General features: G+C 37.9%; 3 protein-coding genes across 5 annotated transcripts; 1 reads left to right on the forward strand and 2 right to left on the reverse strand.

Annotated features, from left to right (window-relative positions):
* Positions 1-279: 279 nt before the first annotated feature.
* Positions 280-6488, reverse strand: LOC132145227 (activity-dependent neuroprotective protein 2a-like). The gene is made up of 4 exons (XM_059556067.1): positions 6280-6488; positions 4092-4209; positions 3870-3962; positions 280-3753 (listed from the first exon to the last, which is right to left on the reverse strand). The coding sequence occupies exons 2-4, from the start codon at positions 4197-4199 to the stop codon at positions 1111-1113; spliced, it is 2844 nt and encodes a 947-aa protein (XP_059412050.1). The 5' UTR covers positions 4200-4209; positions 6280-6488; the 3' UTR covers positions 280-1110.
* A 3968-nt stretch (positions 6489-10456) lies between these two features.
* On the reverse strand, positions 10457-12639 carry LOC132144701 (nuclear transport factor 2-like). Of its 3 annotated transcripts, none has more exons than XM_059555251.1 (5): positions 12479-12639; positions 12181-12302; positions 11937-12008; positions 11745-11843; positions 10457-10889 (listed from the first exon to the last, which is right to left on the reverse strand). In XM_059555251.1, exons 2-5 carry the CDS (start codon positions 12277-12279, stop codon positions 10773-10775), a joined length of 387 nt encoding a protein of 128 aa, XP_059411234.1. In that variant the 5' UTR covers positions 12280-12302; positions 12479-12639; the 3' UTR covers positions 10457-10772. The 3 variants fall into 3 exon arrangements, with proteins under 3 accessions (XP_059411234.1, XP_059411233.1, XP_059411232.1); XM_059555250.1 differs by having other exon boundaries at positions 12181-12357; positions 12479-12628; XM_059555249.1 differs by having other exon boundaries at positions 12181-12535.
* Positions 12640-13589: 950 nt separating this feature from the next.
* On the forward strand, positions 13590-18467 carry LOC132145228 (peptide-N(4)-(N-acetyl-beta-glucosaminyl)asparagine amidase-like). Its single transcript, XM_059556068.1, has 11 exons — positions 13590-13803; positions 14040-14154; positions 14264-14503; positions 14686-14848; positions 15223-15442; positions 15757-15878; positions 15956-16212; positions 16315-16491; positions 16648-16836; positions 17561-17738; positions 17904-18467. Exons 1-11 carry the CDS (start codon positions 13703-13705, stop codon positions 18077-18079), a joined length of 1938 nt encoding a protein of 645 aa, XP_059412051.1. The 5' UTR covers positions 13590-13702; the 3' UTR covers positions 18080-18467.
* The last annotated feature ends 1690 nt before the right edge of the window (positions 18468-20157 follow it).

Here is a 20157-nt window from a genome sequence, read left to right on the forward strand (position 1 = left end):
AATACTCTTTAAATTTAACAGGCAGCATGAAGAATGTCCGCAAGCAAATGTGTTAAAAAATTAAGAACATTTAGTTCTTTAGATCTTCAAATAATATCTATGATCACAATAATAAAGTTATATTTATTGTCCCCATTTTAGTACTGTAAATAAATACTTATTTAAATAAACTGCATACTAGTTAACTTATACATTTTGTTCTCTGCTAATGACATTTAGGTTTGAGAAAATGGCCAGTACTACATATAATCATACAACTGAAAGAAGTGCACTTGTAAGTATGTATATATGCTCTAATTTATTTACACAAATTTTTTAAGCTTAGATGTTGTGGATCACTATACTGAATACTGAACAGGGGGGAAAAAACAAGAATCTCTATCAAGATTGTCTACAATATGCTTACAATCATTATACAATTGAAATGAACTGCAACGAAATCAAATTCCTCTGCAAAGCACCACACTTTAGCAAGTATCAGCTGAGAGGATGTCACTTAGGTAAGCTGCATCCATTCATATTTCAAGAGAAACCTTTTTTGGCAAAACAATCTGATCAAAACAATAATATGAATATACCATATTTATAAAAGTATAAGGCAAGCAAAATAGAAATTTAACAATAAATGCAATTGATTAACAGAAAGATACCTGGTCTAAAACAAAATGGAAACCAGTAACTTCATAAACTTACATTACCAACAAATATATAGAGGATATGTCACAAACAATAGTTTATGACATTTGGCAAATATGGAAAGGATATTTCACACAAACATTTTCAACCCTAGAGCTATAAATGGTCTACAAACATCTACTTTAACATGAATCTTGCATGAAGTGATGCCTCGGTGAAAGATAATGGATGTATGCTTTAAAATGGTTAATATGAAACAAAACATGAGTATTCAAACACACCTTTATGAACAGCAGCCAAAAATCGAACACATTTTCGCTTGTTTCAATATCTCAAGTTCTACTTGGTTAACAGTTTAACACTAGTTTCGGTGAGAATGGAACATATTTTTCTTTGCTTCAAGGAATAAGTAGAGGTTTAGGCTCTAAGTAAAATTTGTGTTCATGTCCTCCGTGCCTTAGTACTAACGTGAAGCTACTCTTGGAGGTCCTCCATCTCGGTGTCTGTCACGGTGGTCACCTTCTCCGGCTCAATCTCTGGGATGTAGAGGTTATGCTTCAATTTCATCAGCTCAGCCATATTGAAGCCTAAAAGCACCACAGCCTTAGTTTTCTGAATGTTCTTCAGACATCTGGTACGCTTTGAGCTAATCTGCCAAGCAATGTCAGATTTGTTAAGCAGCAAGCGGCTACTCAGGGCAACAATCTCCTTCTTGTGCGGGTAAGGCTGTGTATTAAAGTACTTAGTGACAAACTCACGACGTGCTTCAAAGGTGGACAACTCCATTCCGACAGGATCCAATGCTAATTGTACAGAAGGATCGATTACTACTTCAGGTGTGGGAAGAATCAGACCAGCCAGCCTGTCTCGCTCAAGTTTTCTCTTCCTTGCCAAACGTTCCTCCCGCTCTCTCTTATTCGCCTCCATAGCTTCCTTGAAGGCTATTTCCAGACGCAACTTGCTCTGCATCTCTGCTTCCGTTTCTGGTGGCTGGGTGGCAGGAACAGAGGCTTGAACTGGAGTCGGGGTTGGACCAGTGATTTGTTTTGGATGAGCTGGGTATGATACAACTGCTCGGTTTGCTCTGGGAGTAACAGCTAATCCTAAATTCAGTTTATCACTATCCTTGAGACTCTTGGGTGCACTGCGGCATTTAGCCAAGTGGACAATGATGGCCTTGGTGGTGGTTTTCCCAGTGTATACACCACCACAGTAGAGGCATCGGTACGATGGGGTTTTAAGTATAGCATGCAGAGTGGGCACAATGAAATGCTTCTCTTTGAGGTGCAGCTGATAGCATTCCTTGTTCAGAAGCTTCTCTGAGCAGAAGGGACACTCAGTGCTGTCCGGATTGGGTGTGGACATGTTGCATGGTGCGGAAAGCTTGCCAGTAGCCAGAGGATTGTTGGGCAACATCTTCACAAAAATCAGATCGAGGGAGCTTGTGACCAACGCGAGATTGAGCTCCTTCTCACCCATAATTAGTTTAGGAGCCGTGGTCCTGATGTCGAAGTAAGGGAAAAGCAGATTCCCCGAATCATCAGTATAGAGTCGGTATTCACGCCTCATGAAGTCACAGTTGCTCTTTCGGTTCACATTATGCTCCATCTGGATGTGGTCGACCAGCTGCTTGATGGAGTAGAAGAGCCCCGAACAGAACAAGCAGTTCATGCCATGAAGCAGGTGTTCAAAAACTCCCTTTTCTGAAATCAAGATCTTGCATGTCAGGCATTTCACCGTCTTGTCTGGCATCTTCTTCAAAAATGGAGCACGAGCAGCTAGACCCACCTTGGGCATTTTAGCTGCCTCTTTGTGAACTTCTGGATGGGACTCGTAGATGTCAGATGGGAAGAGTTCATTACAAATAGGACATGTGATCCACTTCTTGGTTTGCTTTGGGACCGGCAAAGAGGTGTTTGGTTTATTTTGCTGAACAGGTAGGTTGTTCTGGGATGCCGGCATGGGTGGTTTGCTGACTCCTTGCGAGTTATTTCCTTGGACCGAAAGGACCTGCAAAGGTGCAAGAGTGTAGGTGGGCAAGCCATCAACTTTGTTGCCAGTTGGGACCAAATGGCTGAGAAGTGATTGAGAGGTTATCATGGTGCCTCCAGAAGCGGGTTGATTTATGGGCATTCTTGGATTAGCAGCGAGGGACTGAGGAGCCGGAGGCCTAACAGCCGGTACATTAAGGCGAACACCTGGCGGCAAGAAAATTTGGCGGGAAACGGGCTGCAGTTGTGATTGACTAGGTAGACCTACTCTGACAGACACCTGGTTGGGAGGAATGCTACTAGGAGCAGGAGGCATGGCAGGTCTGGTAATTTGGGTGTTCTGAAAAGCCAGTGGGACTCCAGGCCTCAGTAAACCCTTAGCCTCAGCACTTGCAAGCTGAACCAGAGCAGAAGCTTGAGTTGGGAGAAATGCCTGGCTGGTTCCAGGGGCAGCAATGACTGCAGAACTACCATTATCCGGTCCTTTAATTCCACTAGCAGTCAGTGTAGAAGTCACCGCTGGCTGATCTTTCATCATCAAGACAGCAGGAGTGCTTTGTGTTTTTGGTGGTAGAGCAGGGTACTGTTTCGTACTTTCTGTTTCAAAAATTAGAGCTCTAATATGAACATCCAGCTCCTTGTGCTTTTCTGAGGTCAGAAGATGATACAGCAAGTGTTCGGATGACTCAGCTGATATGTAACACTTTTTGCAGTAAAATTTCTGAGACCTGTCTCCTAAGGCCACAAGTTCCCGCTCCGATCTCTGCCCTGCATATTTATTCAATGTGGAAGTGTAGTGATAAAGAAGAACATGCTTTTTCACACTATACAAAAGAGTATCTTGTATATAGCATCTTCGGCACTGAAACGTGGTGCCATTCACAGCCCTTGAAGGCAGCTGTGGGACAGTCTGAGTTTCTAACTTTGTGTCCTCAACATGGAACAATCTGAGGTGCCTGGAGACCACTCTGGGGTGGGCTATAAATGGGCAAGAAGTACATGCTGAAAGCTTGCACAGACGCTCTTCTTCATCATGGTAGCGCTGAACATGGGTTTTGTAGGCATGCCAGGTTCTTGTAGAGAACTCGCATAAAGTGCAGCATAAACCTCGCGTCCGATATTCCCACTAAGGATTGAAAACTCTTGGTTAGTTGCCACTCAATATTCAGAGATGCTCATTATTTAAAAAGTTGTGGCCCAGTAAAGCAAAAGTAATTTACTAAAGTAACATTTGAAGTTCACCTTCTTTTTCCACCGTCCTTCAAACCCATCGGATAAACTGGGCCAGTCTGTGGCATCAAAAACATTGTCTCCTGGGTAAAATTCCTGGAGTTCCTGAATTACAAAAAGAGAAATAACATTTCAAATGTAAAGACATTTTAAGTAAAAGGCTATTTTGATACACATGGAAATGGGATTTAAGTTGTAGTCTATTTAATTTTTATTTATACATGGTAATCATACCTGACCCAAATTAAGACATTCTTCAAGTCCAAATTCTCCAAGAATGTTTTTCACTTTTCGTCTTGTTCTGCGGATCTTCTCCAACCCTCTGACTGGAAACTGGTACATCGTCCTAAACCTGAAAGAGAATCACTTTGGTTTCCATTTGATGTCAATATTTTGTGATTTTTACTTTGATTTATTTACCAGCCTTGGAATTATATATAAAGGTGTAATTAGGTGTATGTCATAACACTTTAGCCAATCACTTTTAACATAGGCAAGCAGATTAAAAATTTAAAATTGAATTGTTTGCCATAACTGACTTTTACAGACTGAACAGAAAACACAAAATTCAATATAACTCAAGCAATTCCATTAAAATATGTTTTAACTGTTTGGTAAAAATTATTGCTAGAGACAATTATGTAGTCTCTGGATATTGGTAGGCACATGTCCCTAGTGCCCATACTAAATTCCAAACCTTTGCAGCTTTCCATTCTCAGTTTTTGTAGAAACTCTTTGGGTATCATGTTGGCACCCAAATCATTACCATGGAAACCAACAGAGATACAGTATACCAGATACTGAATACAGTGTCCGAGCAATGGATCCAAATACATTGCTTTTAAAGGAATAGTCTGGTCATTTAATTCAGATTTGAATTAACAAATCAAAAGAGTGTGCACCGATGAACAAAGCATAAAGCACTTGATATTAAATATTAAGTTAATCGACATTGGAGATAAATGCTTGCATAAACCCTTAGGGTAACCCAAAACAACAGACTAAGAAATGGGAATATTTATTTATATATATATACTCAAGACAAACTTTACAATGTAGTCACTAATCTCTTACATAAGTGTACATTACTACATTTTGTTTGTGACTGCATTCATTTATATACACGCACATATTGTTTTAAAGGTTTCCAAAGTTTTAACAATGTTTATTTCTATGCTACAAAATGGAACTAAAATTATTAACGTAATAACAGTATTAGTGAATTATATGGTATATCAGTATATGAAACCACACTCTAGATATCTAGTTGTGGTAAAAAAATAAAAAAATAAATAAATAAACCTTCATAATTCAGGCTGTTTAATATACATTTGAATTTCATAAAAATAACAATAATTTTTAGTGACATTTTTTACAGTTACACATGTTCTCCCTCTCGTGTGTGTGTGTGTGTGAGAGAGAGAGAGAGAGAGAAAGAGAGAGAAAGAGAATTGCATATTATTTCTATGTATTCTTTATTTAATTTAGGATTTAAATTATTTGTAATATTTTATCAAAAATAAAATATCAAAGGAAGTTTGTCACTTTTGACCTGATTAATTTCTGACCCTGCATGGTTATCACATCTCCATTACTCAGTTATTCAAATTATATAGATAAAATTGGCATTCATAAAAAAATGGGGGATAATTTGTCATGAAATTGTGCAAAAGAACATTAACAGTCCTTAATTTTCTTTAGGTAAATAGTAATTATTTTTATTTTATTTTTTGTGAAAGGGGTTACAATGTTCTTAATGGGTCATATGTGCTTCACATCTTTGCCTGTTGAACGTGCAATGATTACGATAACACCACAATCTGATGAATTCAGTACTACAGCAAATTATACGTCTCACTCATGGAGAACTCCCTCGTGTAATTTCTACAACTCGGTATTCGCCAATGTTAGAAACAGACATGCTGTATTTGCATGCTAAATGTACAAATATTGAGAACAAAAGACAAAATGTGACATCTTAGCCCTGCATCAGAAAAATGCAACACTTTCTAACTGCAAAAATGTACATTATCACAGCTTGTGAGCGCCTTAATGCATGTCTAATTCAAGCTGTTATTATTTATTTATTGCAAGCATCAACTGCGACTGCTGACCAAAACATATCCACACCCGCCAAAACGCACGAAATGTTCGAAACAATCGTCTAACGTCACTCTAAACTAGCCAAATACAATGTAACAAATGCCCCACCTCAATAAGAATTCGAAAGGAACGATTTCAAATCGCAAAACAACTGATTCTACCCGAGAACGCGCGATTCTAAATAACGCAGTGATGTCATACAGTAACCTTTTCGCAGCTCTCGGCTAATGAGCTTCATTCTACTTCCTGATCATACCGAAGCCGCAACAACTGAACGCAAAAGCTAATGTGCCCACTGCTATAATTGTGAGGACATTACCTTTTTTCAGCGCCACACCGACTCAGGGAGGGGATTTAGCTACTTTCACCAATCCGCGTGCTTGCCAGAACCGATGAGAAAAGATGTGAAAGCGGTGTAAAATGCTGAAACAATAAATCTGCACTCTCAACTATGGAAACCAGCAATAAAGAATATTTATTAATATTTGCAAGTAGGACTCATTTATTGTGCTTGCCGTTTTGAGTCGAGAAAATGGCGCATTGAACAACTGGGAAGTGACATCAGGGCATAATTATCATACTGCGTGCCTGGCCAATCGCATTTAAGTTCGCTTGAAATGGAAAAACTTTATTATGTATCACTCCTGCTGGTTTTCAGTGGTAATCACGTGGGGTGGTATGTCTAACTTTTAAGTTGGACCTAGTATTGTGGTGGTTATAGTTTCATTCTTTCAAATATTCATCATAATGATGCATTTTCTTAGATGTGGTCTGGTCACGAGGGGGCGCCATACTTGTAATTCACAGGCATAGCCACTAGATGGCCCCTGAACAGTCAGCTGGTTGCTGAGCAACAGCACATGATGGGAGGGGTCTTGTTGCTGAAGTCATATCACACCACTAGTCTTCATCCAATGGGTAACAAGTAATTTACACTAGCAAAGGCATATGAAAATCGGATTATAGCTACTTGCAGTGACGGTGCATGTAATTTTTTAGAAATTCAATTGTGTTTTTTTATTGTATGACAAAAAGTTAACTTAAAATGCATGTGAAGCAGTTTTTTTGTTTGTTTTATTGAATGTTTAATAAACGAAAATTTTGTTCGCTTTTTTTAAATTTAAAATTATGAGACAATCCAATGTAACTATTTTTATAAATAATGCATATTTCAGCAATTATGGGATTTTTTTGGTTCAATGACCCGAAATTGTTTCAAATGATGATTGCGATCATCGTAACATGCGTTGTACGTTTCATAACGATGTTGTGTCCTTAATGGGTTGTCAGGCCATGGGTAATGATAAGTGGCTTTCTTAGAAAATCTTGAGGATTTTTGGTTTCCTAGTAGCTACAATAGTCTTAACGTAGCAAGTTATGCGATTTTATGTTAGACGCGATAAAATTTTTAGTGTTTTAGAAAATTAACTAATGTTGCTTGAAGAACGAATACTTAGATTCTTCGTAGTAGATTAAATTATGGAAACAAAATAAAAATGTTAAGCAAATTAAAATGTAATTCTTCTACATTATATAGTTCATAAATAAAATGGCGTGGCCACTCTACACGTGCCTCATTCACTATTACTAATATGATTGAGCGTTAAAATACAAGCATGTAAAGAAAGTTCATATTTTGTTGCGTATCAAAATGTCTGCAAAACAACATTTGACAAACGATTGAACTAAATGTCCCAAACTAACCACTTAACTCAAAACACAAAAACCCTCTATGGGAGCTGTGCAGTGATATACATAGCAGCTAGGTGAAAAGACACTTCGTAGTGAATTAACAGTGGGGAAAATATTTATTTGATCCCATGCTGATTTTGTAAGTTTGCCCACTTACAAAGAAATGAAGGGTCTGTCATTTTTAATGGTAGGCTTATTTTAACGTCTAAACTGCATTTACAATTCTATTCTATTCTATTATTCTATTCTATTCTATTATTCTATTCTATTCTTTATATTCTTTTATTATGTGTTTTATGTTCTGTCGCTGTCATTCTGTTGTACTGCGGAGCTTCTGTCACGAAAACAAATTCCTCGTATGTGTAAACATACCTGGCAATAAAGCTCATTCTGATTCTGATTCAATGCAGGTCTTGATGCTCAAATCCGATTTTCTGATTATATCAGATTTTTTTGACGACCGGCTTACATCATCTTTTAAAAGTGACCCGTATCCGGCACACGCAAATGCACGTATCAGATTCATATCCGATTTATTACCACATATGAATGAGGCCTGAATCCGATCTGAGATAATCGGAATCCATGCGGAATCCTGCTTACACGTTCACCGGTCATATCCGATCTGTGCCACATGAGAGGAAAAAATCGGAATTGGGTCACTTGAACCATGCAGTGTAAGTGTGGCCTATTAAGCACCTTTCACACTGCACGTCCGACCCGGCATATTGCCTGAACATTGCCGGGTCGCCTTCTGTGTGAAAGCAACCAAGTCCCGGGATTGATTCCGGCATTGAAACCGGGTCGGGGACCTAGTAACATTGCCGGGTTCAACCAGGGACGAGCGCTGTGTGAACAAAAGCCAGATCTAATGCCGTGTCGAAGTGATGACGCACATTATCGCGTGACTCTTTTACCGGCTGTTTTGAAGGAAGATCGACGTTCGCGACAAAAAATATGTGCAAACTGTAATGAAGCAGAGATCAGTTTGTTCCTAAATTTCCGCGCTGACGCCGAGATCGTTCGCTTGCTTCAGTGAAAGTATAACGTGCCTAACGTTTTCAACTCGTACATTACACGTCACGCCCTGATGTCACGTGTCGTTACGGGATCTTTACGGGTTGTGTGTGAAAGCACGCACATATCCCGGGTAATCACTGGCAGTGTGAAAGTGCCAAATCTAGCGACCCGGGAACAATTGCCGGAACACTTTACCCGTGTATTTGCCGGAATGGCAGTGTGAAAGGGGCTTTAGAGACAGAATGCCAACTAAAAAATCCAGAAAAGAACCCCACATTATATAAAGGTTAAAAATTGATTCTATAGGATTGAGGTCTGGAGACTGGCTCGACCACTCCATGACCATTATGTGCTTCTTCTTAAACAACTCCTTTGTTTTCTTGCCAGTATGTTTTGGGTCATTGTCATGCTGGAAGACCCATCTTCAGTGTTCTGGTTGGGGGAAGGAGGTTCTCATCCAAGATTTTACAGGACATGGCCCTGTCCATTTGCCCCTCAAAGCGGTGAAGTTGTCCTGTACCTTTTGCACAAAAACAGACCCAAAGCATAATGTTCCACCTCCATGCTTGACTGTAGGGATTGTGTTCTTGTTGTCATAGTCAGCATTACTCTTCCTCCAAACATGGCCAGTCGAGTTAATGCCAAAGAGCTCAATTTTGGTCTCATGTGACCACAGCACTTTCTCCCAAGCCTTGTCTGAATCATTTAGATGTTCACTGGCAAACTTTAAACAGGCGTATACATGTCCCTTCTTAAGCAGGGTGACCTTGCGGATGCTGAAGGATTTCAGTCCATTGTGGTGTAGTGTGTTACCAATGTTTTGCTTAGTGACTGTAGTCCCAACTGCCTTAAGATCATTAACAAGCTCCTCTCGTGTAGTTCGGGGGTGATCCCTCCCCTTTCTCATGATCATCTTTACCCCATGAGGCAAGATCTTGCATGGAGCTCCAGACTGAGGCCAATTGATGGTAATTTTTTTATTTCTTCCATTTCAGAATAATCGCAACAACAGTTGTCTCCTTCTCACCAAGCTTCTTACTGATGGTCTTATAGCCCATTCAAACCTTGTGCAGATTTACGATCTTGTCTCTGACATCTTTGACAGCTTTTTGGTCTTTTGCCCCTGGTGGTGGGAGAGGTTGGAATGGAAGATACAGATTGTGTGGACAGGTGTCTTATTCACATAACGAGCTGATATTAGGAGTAACTTCTTAAAGTGACAGGACTAGTCTGTGTTCCACAGGGGCACATAACCAATCTGTGGGAGCCAGAATTCTTGCTGGTTGGTAGGGGATCAAATACTTATTTCACTCACTGAAATGAAAATCAATTTCTAACCTCCATATAATGCATTTTTTCTGGATTTCTTGGTTGATATTCTGTCTATCCCTTAACATAAAAATACCATAAAAATGACAGACCTTTCATTTCTTTGTAAGTGGGTAAATGGGATCAAATACATATTCTCTCCACTGTATCTTGTACGTATTTGAAATTGTTGGTTTTGAGACTGTTGTATGTAAAATGTTTCCACAGACACTACATTTTGTTTATTCCTCTGGCAGACAATGCTGAAAAGACAAACCATTTATCTTGACTACACTGGATTGACTGACCAATCAGCCCTCATTAACAGAACTATTTGATTACAGGTGTTTTTGTATGAACTTAAATGACCCGCCGAGGTAAATGCAGTAATGCCTATACAAACTAACTGGGGCATCTGACACCAACGTTTTTCTTTCCCCAATGTCATTTTCTAATAGTACTCACTTTTTCACTAATGTCAAATCTGGTTTTATTATTTAGATAAAATAAAACGTATCGATAACAAAGACACTTTACCAAAGAATGAAGCATAGGAAATCAAAGATGGATTGTACTAACATGAGATTTATTATCAAACTCAAGTTATTTTCAAACAGGGAAATATGACTATGATTATTATAATCAGTTGTTTTTAACATGTCTTTTTCTTATCTGGAGATGATCATGAATCTTCAAGATCCTTTGCAAAATAGGACGAAATCAGTTTGGAGTATGAAAGGGGAGGCCATACTCCAGATACAAAAATTGCATGGATTGTAAATACTATACATACTATGCTCCAAAGTTATGAAGCGCTAATCTGAACATGTCGTTGGTGCAGACCCATTTGTTATCTACATTTTTCAGCAAGAAGACTTGCTGAAAGCCCATAACTTGGTCCTGATCAGCCTGTAAAAATATACATAAACAACATTAATGTTTGTGATATTTAACAGTCGTATTAAAAGAACTTGCTCACCCAAACATAACTATTTGCTTAAAATTTACTCAACCCTTGGCCATCAAAGATGTAGATGATTTTGTTCATTCATCAGAACAGATATTGCAGAAATGTAACATTACATCACTTGCACACCAATGGATCTACAACAGTGAATGGGTGCCATCAGTATGAGAGTCCAAAGCTGATAAAACACATTACATTAATTCACAAGTAACTCTTTTGTAAAATCAATTTATGTCTGAATTTTTTTTACTTGTAACTGGCCAAAATACCAGTCCATAATCAATAATAGCGTTTCCTCTAGTGAACAAGTCCATCCCCTGTTGTCCTCTCACATCAAAGCACAGACATATTTGTTTTTGTTTTATACCTGTACACAATGCTTTATCTGTACATAATTTAAGGCAATTTATTCACTGGAGAAAAGTTTTGTGGATTGAGGACTATTTTTCTTCATAAAGTGTCTTAATAATGGATATGTTTCTTACAAACACACATCTTTTTGTTCATATGACATTAATTGATGGACAGGAGTGGTGTGGATTATTGTAATGTTTTTATCAGCTGTTTGGACTTTGGATTCTGATGGCACCCATTCACTGCAGAGAATCCACTGGTGAGCAAGTGATGCCATGCTAAATTTCTCCAAATCTGTTCCGATGAAGGAGATTTTTATTTTTGGACATATAACAGCACTGATATAATTTTCTTTTAACAAAAACACATAAATCAACTAATTAAATCTTAATTTCAGACAGCTGTCCAATGAAACAGAGCTGTTTTAATAATTGCAGTCTTACTTTAAGCTGGCCCATGACCATACTCATGACACAGCTGTCTGGAGTGGGGTGATGGTCCTGAGCGGTGATGATGTGCTGAATGGTCTGAAAGGGAAGGCTCTGCAAACAGGCACATTTTATTAGATGCATTTAGGAAGACAATGTGTATATGACAGAATTGACCGGTGTAAGGTGTAAAATAAGATAACTTACACTTAATTTGGTCATGATTGCATTTTTCCCTTGAAATCCCTCTCCTTCCCATGTCAAACAAGAAGCATCGGTCTATAGGAGAAAAAGGTAATATCGTAATCAGATATACAGGCATAGAATGGAGTGATAAAGACAATAAACAATATCCTACAGCTAAAACACAATACAGGCAGATCAAAACAACATAACACAGGGATCATCACGCGCTCACTGACAGTCATTTCCCTAAAAATAATCCACTTACATACAGTTCGGAGAGCTTCACGCGGTCTGTATCAAACTGCTGATAATAGTGTTGCACGAATCCACTGCCGATTTGCTCCCATATCGGTTTTTCTGCCATTGTTTTTCGCCGTTTTAAAGATCCTGTTCAAGTTTAGAACGGCAAATTTCCACGTGTAGCCGAATCTGCAAACAAACACTGGGAATTAACAGTTTGGTCACAAAGTTAAATGAACGTGTACGACTATATCGTTTAACAAGTATTCTGGATAATGTCGTGTTTTAAATATTCATGCTGTAAATATTATTTTGAAACTTACAAATGACCACCTCAATGTGATGGCAACGCTACCTGGCCTGAGTATGTGAGTAACTTCGCGCCTTATTGGCCGGAACAAGAAGCAGCGATGAAAGGGTTAGCGACAGATCTGAGATCTGCTTTTAGCAGAGTAGGTGAAACATTTAGATGCCATACGAAATGAGTGCACAATCATTGCTTGCTAAGATTTGTTTAGAACAATTATGAACCTAAACAGACAAAAGAAAAATGTTAATCACAATAAAAAAAATTAAAAAAAAAACTTCACTTTACAGTTTGATGAGGTATACATTATTTTAATTCATGCAGACAAAACGTATATTTATAAAACTTAAAACCCGATTAAATATTTCACTTCATAGTAATATAAATTTAATAATATTATGGACATAAAACAACAAAGGATTTACACATTAAATTAAATTGTCTGGCGTCAGACTTTTCTCGAACTCATTTTTTGAAACCTCAAATAATATTGGAGCATGAAAGTATAGCAAAACAAACAAACAGGGCGTGTGTCATTATTAAATGTTCTGTTCATTACTGTACATATGAACACAATTTAATCCGTATTCTTTTGCTCATACACATCTACATAACTGCGTATATTATTTGCACAAGCACAGTATTTCATTTTTTATTCTCTCTATATTTATTTTGTATTTATATATCTTTTGTATTTTCTTTTTTATTTTGAAAACATTTTATTTTTAGAGCAATATATTATTCAATTTTGATAATTATTGTACTATTTCTATCATGTGAAATGTACGCCTTATCTTGTGTTTTGATGTCAAACATATTGTTACAACAGTAAATTAATAAAACTGTTATAAAATAGCAGACGCATAAAAATTTGGTTGATGTGATCGCTAAGGACTTTTAAAAGACTTTCATCATGCCATCCTATGATGCCATCATTTCTGAATCCGCCCTGAAAGCCGCTTGTTCAGGGCTCTGGCATCGCCTGTCCATTTATGAATTCATGCAGACTGCTTAACTGTGTCAAAACATTTTTATAAAATATGTTTAAATTCATTTGTATATTTTACAATTATATAAAAAAAATTATACAACAAATGAACATTACTGACAATATATACTCCTGGGATATATGTATCAGGCACAGAACGGACAGCTATGAATTCGCAACTTTGAGTAGAAGTAGGTTACGTGTTGTGTCGCGGATGTATCGTTGTTTGCTGTAGAAGTTAAATGTATAATCATGTCTGCGTCTCAAGGAGTCACTGCTTTGAGTGAAAATCCCACGGAAGTGTTTTTGGATGTTTCTAAATTGCTCATTACATACGCGGACAATATTCTTAGGTAAGTGAATCGTTCCGAAGACATTCAAAAAGCCGGTGCAATGTTGTTACTTGTCTCTTCTGTATGTAACGTCAGGTATACTGTCCATCAGACAGCAGACTGAACAACCATCTTGTTTTTTGAATTCCTTTTTCAACATTAATAATATTGTACGCCATCTGCTACATGTTATTTCTATCGCATATTTTTTTTATTTTATAGTTTGAGCTTCTGTATGTATGTTGTTGTTTTTGTAGAAAACCAAATGAAGATAAATACAGATCAATCCGTATCGGAAATCCAACATTTTCCACCAAGCTTCTACCTGTGAAAGGAGCCATTGAATGTCTCTTTGAGATGGGATTTGAGGAGGTTGGTGCCCTGCATATGACCATGTGTACACACACATCGATAGATATACCTTTATAGCTTAAAAACATCATAACATGTCAGATTTCCCTTGTGTACGTGTCCACGTTAGGCTGAAACCCACCTGGTGTTCCCGAAGTCTGCATCTGTGGAGAGGCTGAGGCAGGTGCGGGAGACGATTGCAGCAGAAAGGGACCAGAGACTTGGTGCGAGTAAAGCTGCATCCAGCCAACAGAGTACCAGAGTTCCACCAAGTCCTCCTCCACAAGCACTGCCCTCGGCTTCTTCCGCAGGCTCTGCTTCTTCTTCCTCTGCCGTCCCTACACCTGCACCAGCTGCTCTGCCATTCACCGTGAGTCTCTTTCTTTCTTCCTAATTCTAATCCTAATCTTATTTCGGTTTCCCTCTGTCCCTTTTTCATCTTCTTTTAAAGGATGATATCATACATTTGATGTTCAGTTTGATGTTCACTACCAGTTTAAACAGTTCAAATTAATGTGGAAAATATTTTTATTCTGTTTTCTGGTATATTAGTCGAGCAGCGTGACATTTCTTAAGACTCTGCAGTCAAATTTCCAGCATGTGTTGATATACGAGAGCCCGGAGTTACAGCAGAAGGCTCTGAACTGCATACCTCATGAACTGCTCCGATCCAGAGCTAAAGAACGCTTGAAACAAGCCAAGGATGTGGAACCAGGTTAGCGAGATCAATCATCAGTTCGATAATTTATTATAAGTACATTTTGATATTCTTTAGAATTTGAATTGAAGAAAATAAAAAAATGTACCATTTTAAATATATAGTTTATTTATCAAGGAAGCATTACATTTATCAAAAGTGAGAAAAAAGCATTTAAAATGTTACAAAAGTTTAAAAAATATTAATTAGCACAACTGTCTTGAACATCAATAATAATAAGAAGAATCATGTGACACTAACAACTGGAGTAATGACTGCTGAACTCCTTTCCCTCGTTTAAAAGCTTTACAAAGACATTTAGAAAAATATGTTTAAACTCGGATGAAAGGAAGACTCCAGACTCATGTTTGTGTGTTGTGTTTCACTCTTAGCATGTGATCTAGGTGAGGAAGACATGTTAGTTCTAGAGCTGTTGCAGTGGTTCAAAGGGGACTTCTTTTCTTGGGTGGACAATCTGCCATGCAGCCGTTGTGGAGGTGCAACCCAGCCTTCCGGATCCCTCCCCCCCTCAAATGATGACCTACGCTGGGATGCAGGCCGTGTAGAAAACCACTATTGTCACACCTGCCAACTCTCTACTAGATTCCCAAGGTACATCAGCTTTTTCGTCACTATCCGCAAGTTGCACTGTTAATGTAGTACACATTTTGAAGGTTCATTAACCTGTATGGAATTTTATACAATTTTATTCTGTATTACCCCTGTTGAATAAATAAATAAGCACACGTGGTTCGACCAAAAAAAAAAGTCATCATTTACTCACCTTTATGTCCTTATGTATGACTTTCTTTCTCGTTCCTGTATCCAGTTTCAGACAAAAGTACAATAATACCACAATGTAACATTTCTGTGAAAGAGCAATGTTATTCATGTCAGTTACAAATGGACTTTTTACCCTTTTCCAGGTACAATCACCCAGAGAAGCTCCTGGTGACCAGAAGAGGGCGTTGTGGGGAATGGGCCAACTGTTTCACGCTGCTCTGCCGAGCTTTAGGCCTTGAGGCCAGATACATCTGGGACAGCACAGGTACAACTCTTACAGCATTACTGTACCGCAGTGATATCATTTGTGAATAGAAACACTCAGTTTGGTCCTGCTTTCAGATCACGTGTGGACGGAGGTGTATTCTCAGTCACAGCGTCGCTGGCTACACTGTGACCCTTGTGAAAACACATGCGATAAACCCCTCCTATATGAAGTCGGCTGGGGGAAGAAACTCGCCTACATCCTGGCATTCTCTAAGGACCAGGTTGTGGATGTGACATGGAGGTACTCCTGTAAACACCCAGAGGTCCTTTCCAGACGCACGCAGATTCAGGAGACATGGCTGCTGCATAAGCTTAACGGTCTCAACGCTACGGTACGTTTCTCACTTTCATGTACTCATCCAAAGTGCAGCTCCCAGTTTCATTATTGCCTCAAACAAATGAATCTGACTGTCATCATCGCTTCTTACCTGTAGAGGCAGCAGTCTCTAGGAGCAGAGAGGAAGCAGCAGCTGTTGCAAAGACTGCTGGTGGAGCTGGCAGAGTTTATTTCCCCAAAGACTCCTACATCTGGAGAGCTAGGAGGTCGCATCTCAGGATCTCTGGCTTGGAGGGTGACTCGAGGGGAGTCTGGGGCAAGAGACACTAAAGGGGTGAGATGCTTGTCTATAGAACTCATTTTCACTGATTATGCCATTGGAGTGAGATATATACATCACACCAATGGCATAATCAGTAAAGATTAGTATAGTTTATGTGTCTGTGTCTGTGTGTGTAGTAACTTACCTTTTATGAATGTTTTCTCCCAGGATGAACAGGAATGTGTCTTCATTCCTTCAGAATCTGAAAAGCAAAACAAGTTGTTCCACATTTGCTATAATGTGAGCAAAAACTCTTACTTCAGACTGAGCAATGGCCAAGAGACTATCCCAGGATGGCAGAGAGGTGCTTGGAGGACAGAAAATATGTTCAGGAAAGAAGAGAACGACTGGCAGATGGTTTGTTTCTTTTAAATGTTTACTTTTTGAAGAAAATGCCTTTCCTTATATAACCAATATTAATAATAAATTTAGTTTTATGTCTAATTCTACATATTAAAAAAAAATTAATGATATATTTAATGCTAATGTTTATTTTAATTTTAATTAACTATAATTTTATAATACTGTTCAAGTGACCTCTTTGGCAGAGTAAAACAGATTTATTATAGTCTACCGTTCAAAAGTTTGGGGTTGTTAATTTTTTTTTATGTTTTTGAAAGAAACTTCCTATGCTCACCAAGACTGCATTTATTTGATAAATTATCACAATCATTGCTATTTTAATATAGATTTAAATGTTATTTATTGCTGTGATGGCAAAGCTGAGTCTTGCTTAAAATCTTTGTAGAAAACATGATAAATTTTTTTAAGGAGTCTTTAATGAAAGGAACATTATTTATTGGAAATAGCAATTATGCAACCTTATAAATGTCTTTACTATCACTTTTAACTTATAATGAAAGTAATTAGTCTTTGCTGAATAAAAGTATTAAAATCTTCCTGACCCTAAAGTTTTGAATGGCTGTGTATAGGCCATTAAATGAAAGTCATTATCGACCTATCGTACCAGCATCAGTGCATTTCTACTTGTAGGCCTTTCTACCATATTAGCCATTGTCCTCTTAAATGTATTTATTCGGGTTTAAATGCAGTACTTACAGCGCTGGTTCTGTGATTGTAGGTGTATTTGGCACGAACAGAGGGCTCTTCCTTTGGGAGGATAAGCTGGAAATTTAACTGCGCTTCAGTAGGAATGAAGATAAAGTCTGCTTCGGTCCGAGCCTTCAGCCAGACCTTTCATTCAGGCAGTGTGCGTTGGAGTTTACGCTCCGCCGAGACCACCATAGAGTTCCCTGGAGGTACGAGTCTCGCTGTTTGATGTATCAGCTCTGTGCTTTCTGTATCAGGTTGAATCACTGCTCTCTGTGCTTCAAGAGCTCATTTCTGAAATGGGTTTTTAAATGTAACATGATTGCCAGTAATTAAGCTTGATTATAATATTAGCAATGGGTTTGTTTTCACAGATGGTGAACTGCACTCCTCTTCAAGTCTGTCCGGAGGCAAAGAGCTGATTGTGGAGGCGGAGCTCACAGGAGGAGAGGGTGAAGTGTCATGGCAACATGCTCAACTCTTCAGACAGAGTTTAAAAGACGCAGAGAAAGTCTCATTTGAAATCTTGGTTGAAATGGAAGAGTCTTGATGAGAGATTAGCATGTATACATCTCTTGTGAAATACTGAGGAAATGTTTAATTAAAAGTAACCTTTTACTTTCCTTTTAAAGTCCAGCATCAAGTCTCATCTGCATGTCTTCTTACTGTATGCTATTTTTTTTTTTTTTACATTTTCTCTTTTATTTGATTCCACAAGCCAGATATAAATATTTTTAAAAAGTAGATCACTCTGGCTAGCTGGTCGGTTCTGAAACTCAAACCGTTTTTCTGTAAGTCAAAAAAAATGTGATTTTCGACGTGACTTTAGTTGGAAATGTAAAATCTGCCGTTTTAAAACTGAATGTACATCATCCTTTCCTGTTCATAAGTGTAATGATATGACCTTTTAGCCAGACATTAAATTATTTAGGTCTTCAGTTGTGCTTGAACTTTTTACCACATTACAGTTGGACTACTTAAGGGAAGAGTTAACCCAAAAATTTAATATTCTAAAAACTTGGGCATCCAAGATGTAGATGAGTTTGTTTCTTCTTTGAAATAAATTTGGAGTAATTTGCATTACATCACTTGCTTACCAGTGAATCATCTGCGGTGGATGGGTGCCGTCAGAATCAGAGTCCAATCAGCTGATAAACCATCACAATAATCCACACGACTCCAGTCCATCAATTGACGTCTTAAGAAAAGTTGCATTTGTAAGAAACAAATCCACTGCTGCTTCTGGTTAAAATGGCAGATCAAGTGGTGAGCAAGTGATATAACGCTAAACTTCTCCAAAATCTTCCTGGGGGGAAAAAACTCATCTATAGTACATCTTGGATGGTGAGATATGCATTACATAAAAGATACGATTGTCTATTCATTTAATATACCCTAGAAGCACAGTTTATGATGTTAAGTGAACCCATTGTAATGAAAAATCTATTTTCTCAAACAATTAAAAATAACCAGATTAAAGGGCCAGATCTAACTGTTGTATAAGTAACAGATAACTTACAGTCATTAACTCTGTCAGGACCCACACGTGAAACAGGCAGCTAATTAACAAATACATAAACACCGGCAATACTGATTTGAAATTATTTTATTATTTTGTGAAGATGGCGAAGAGATAGAACATGAGCACAGCTATGTAGGAAACAAGTATCCTGGATAAGCAAGTAAGCTTACTTGACTTGGCTTTATAGTATTGGAAACATGGTGAAATGCTAGACTAGACCAGCACATTTTGAACAAATCCAGGAACTCTATTGACACATTTTCAGTAAAAACAAAAACAGACATATGCATTTTCTGCTTAATAACATGCCTAAATTGGTCAGCAAACAAAAATGGCATCCGAATAAAAGATAAAATATACATAAACATAATAATTAAAGAAATTAATGATTGTGATTTTCTTTTTTCTTTAACAATTTCAAAAAAAAAAGTGCAAGAAAAAAAAAAGAATTGTGCAGTTTGTGCAACATTACCCTCTACTACAACAGTCTAACACAAAAGTAGACATTTCATTCACATTAGTTGCTAAATATTTAATCATTCTATAAAATATGCTATGTCTTTAAAAGCAAAGGTACAAAGACCTTAAAATAGCTTTATCCCCCATTCCCCCAAATGTAGTACAAAGCCCATCTCTTAATTATTTAAAAGTACAAATATTTTAGAAAACAACAATAGTGCGAGTCATTGCACGTGTCACCTTTACATAAAAAGGCTGTACGTTTTCATTAGAAGCACAGCCATAAAGATGAAGCATATTAAGACTTAAGTTATTAAGACTTAATTAAGTTTTTTCGCTGCACAGGGAATGCTCCTCATTACGCCGCGCTCTGATAAAGACTGCACATGTGCAAGTTTCTGATTAGGAATCTTCACTGCATCAGTACTAGTATTTATCAACATTTCTTTAGGTTTAATAATAAATAAGTGCTGTTTGAAGGTCTGACATTAGGTAATTAGAGTCATTTTTCTTGGCTGAGTTGTAGGCCACATCCTTCGCTACTGCAGTCATTGGCCATATGTTTTGGCAGTGACATAAATTTTGTGTGTTGCAAAGTTTGCTGCTTAAGCTGTTGTGGTGTTGTTTCTAGATTATTGTGCAGAGTG

This window comes from Carassius carassius, chromosome 8 (genome assembly GCF_963082965.1).
Source record: "Carassius carassius chromosome 8, fCarCar2.1, whole genome shotgun sequence".
Lineage (NCBI taxonomy): Eukaryota > Metazoa > Chordata > Actinopteri > Cypriniformes > Cyprinidae > Carassius > Carassius carassius.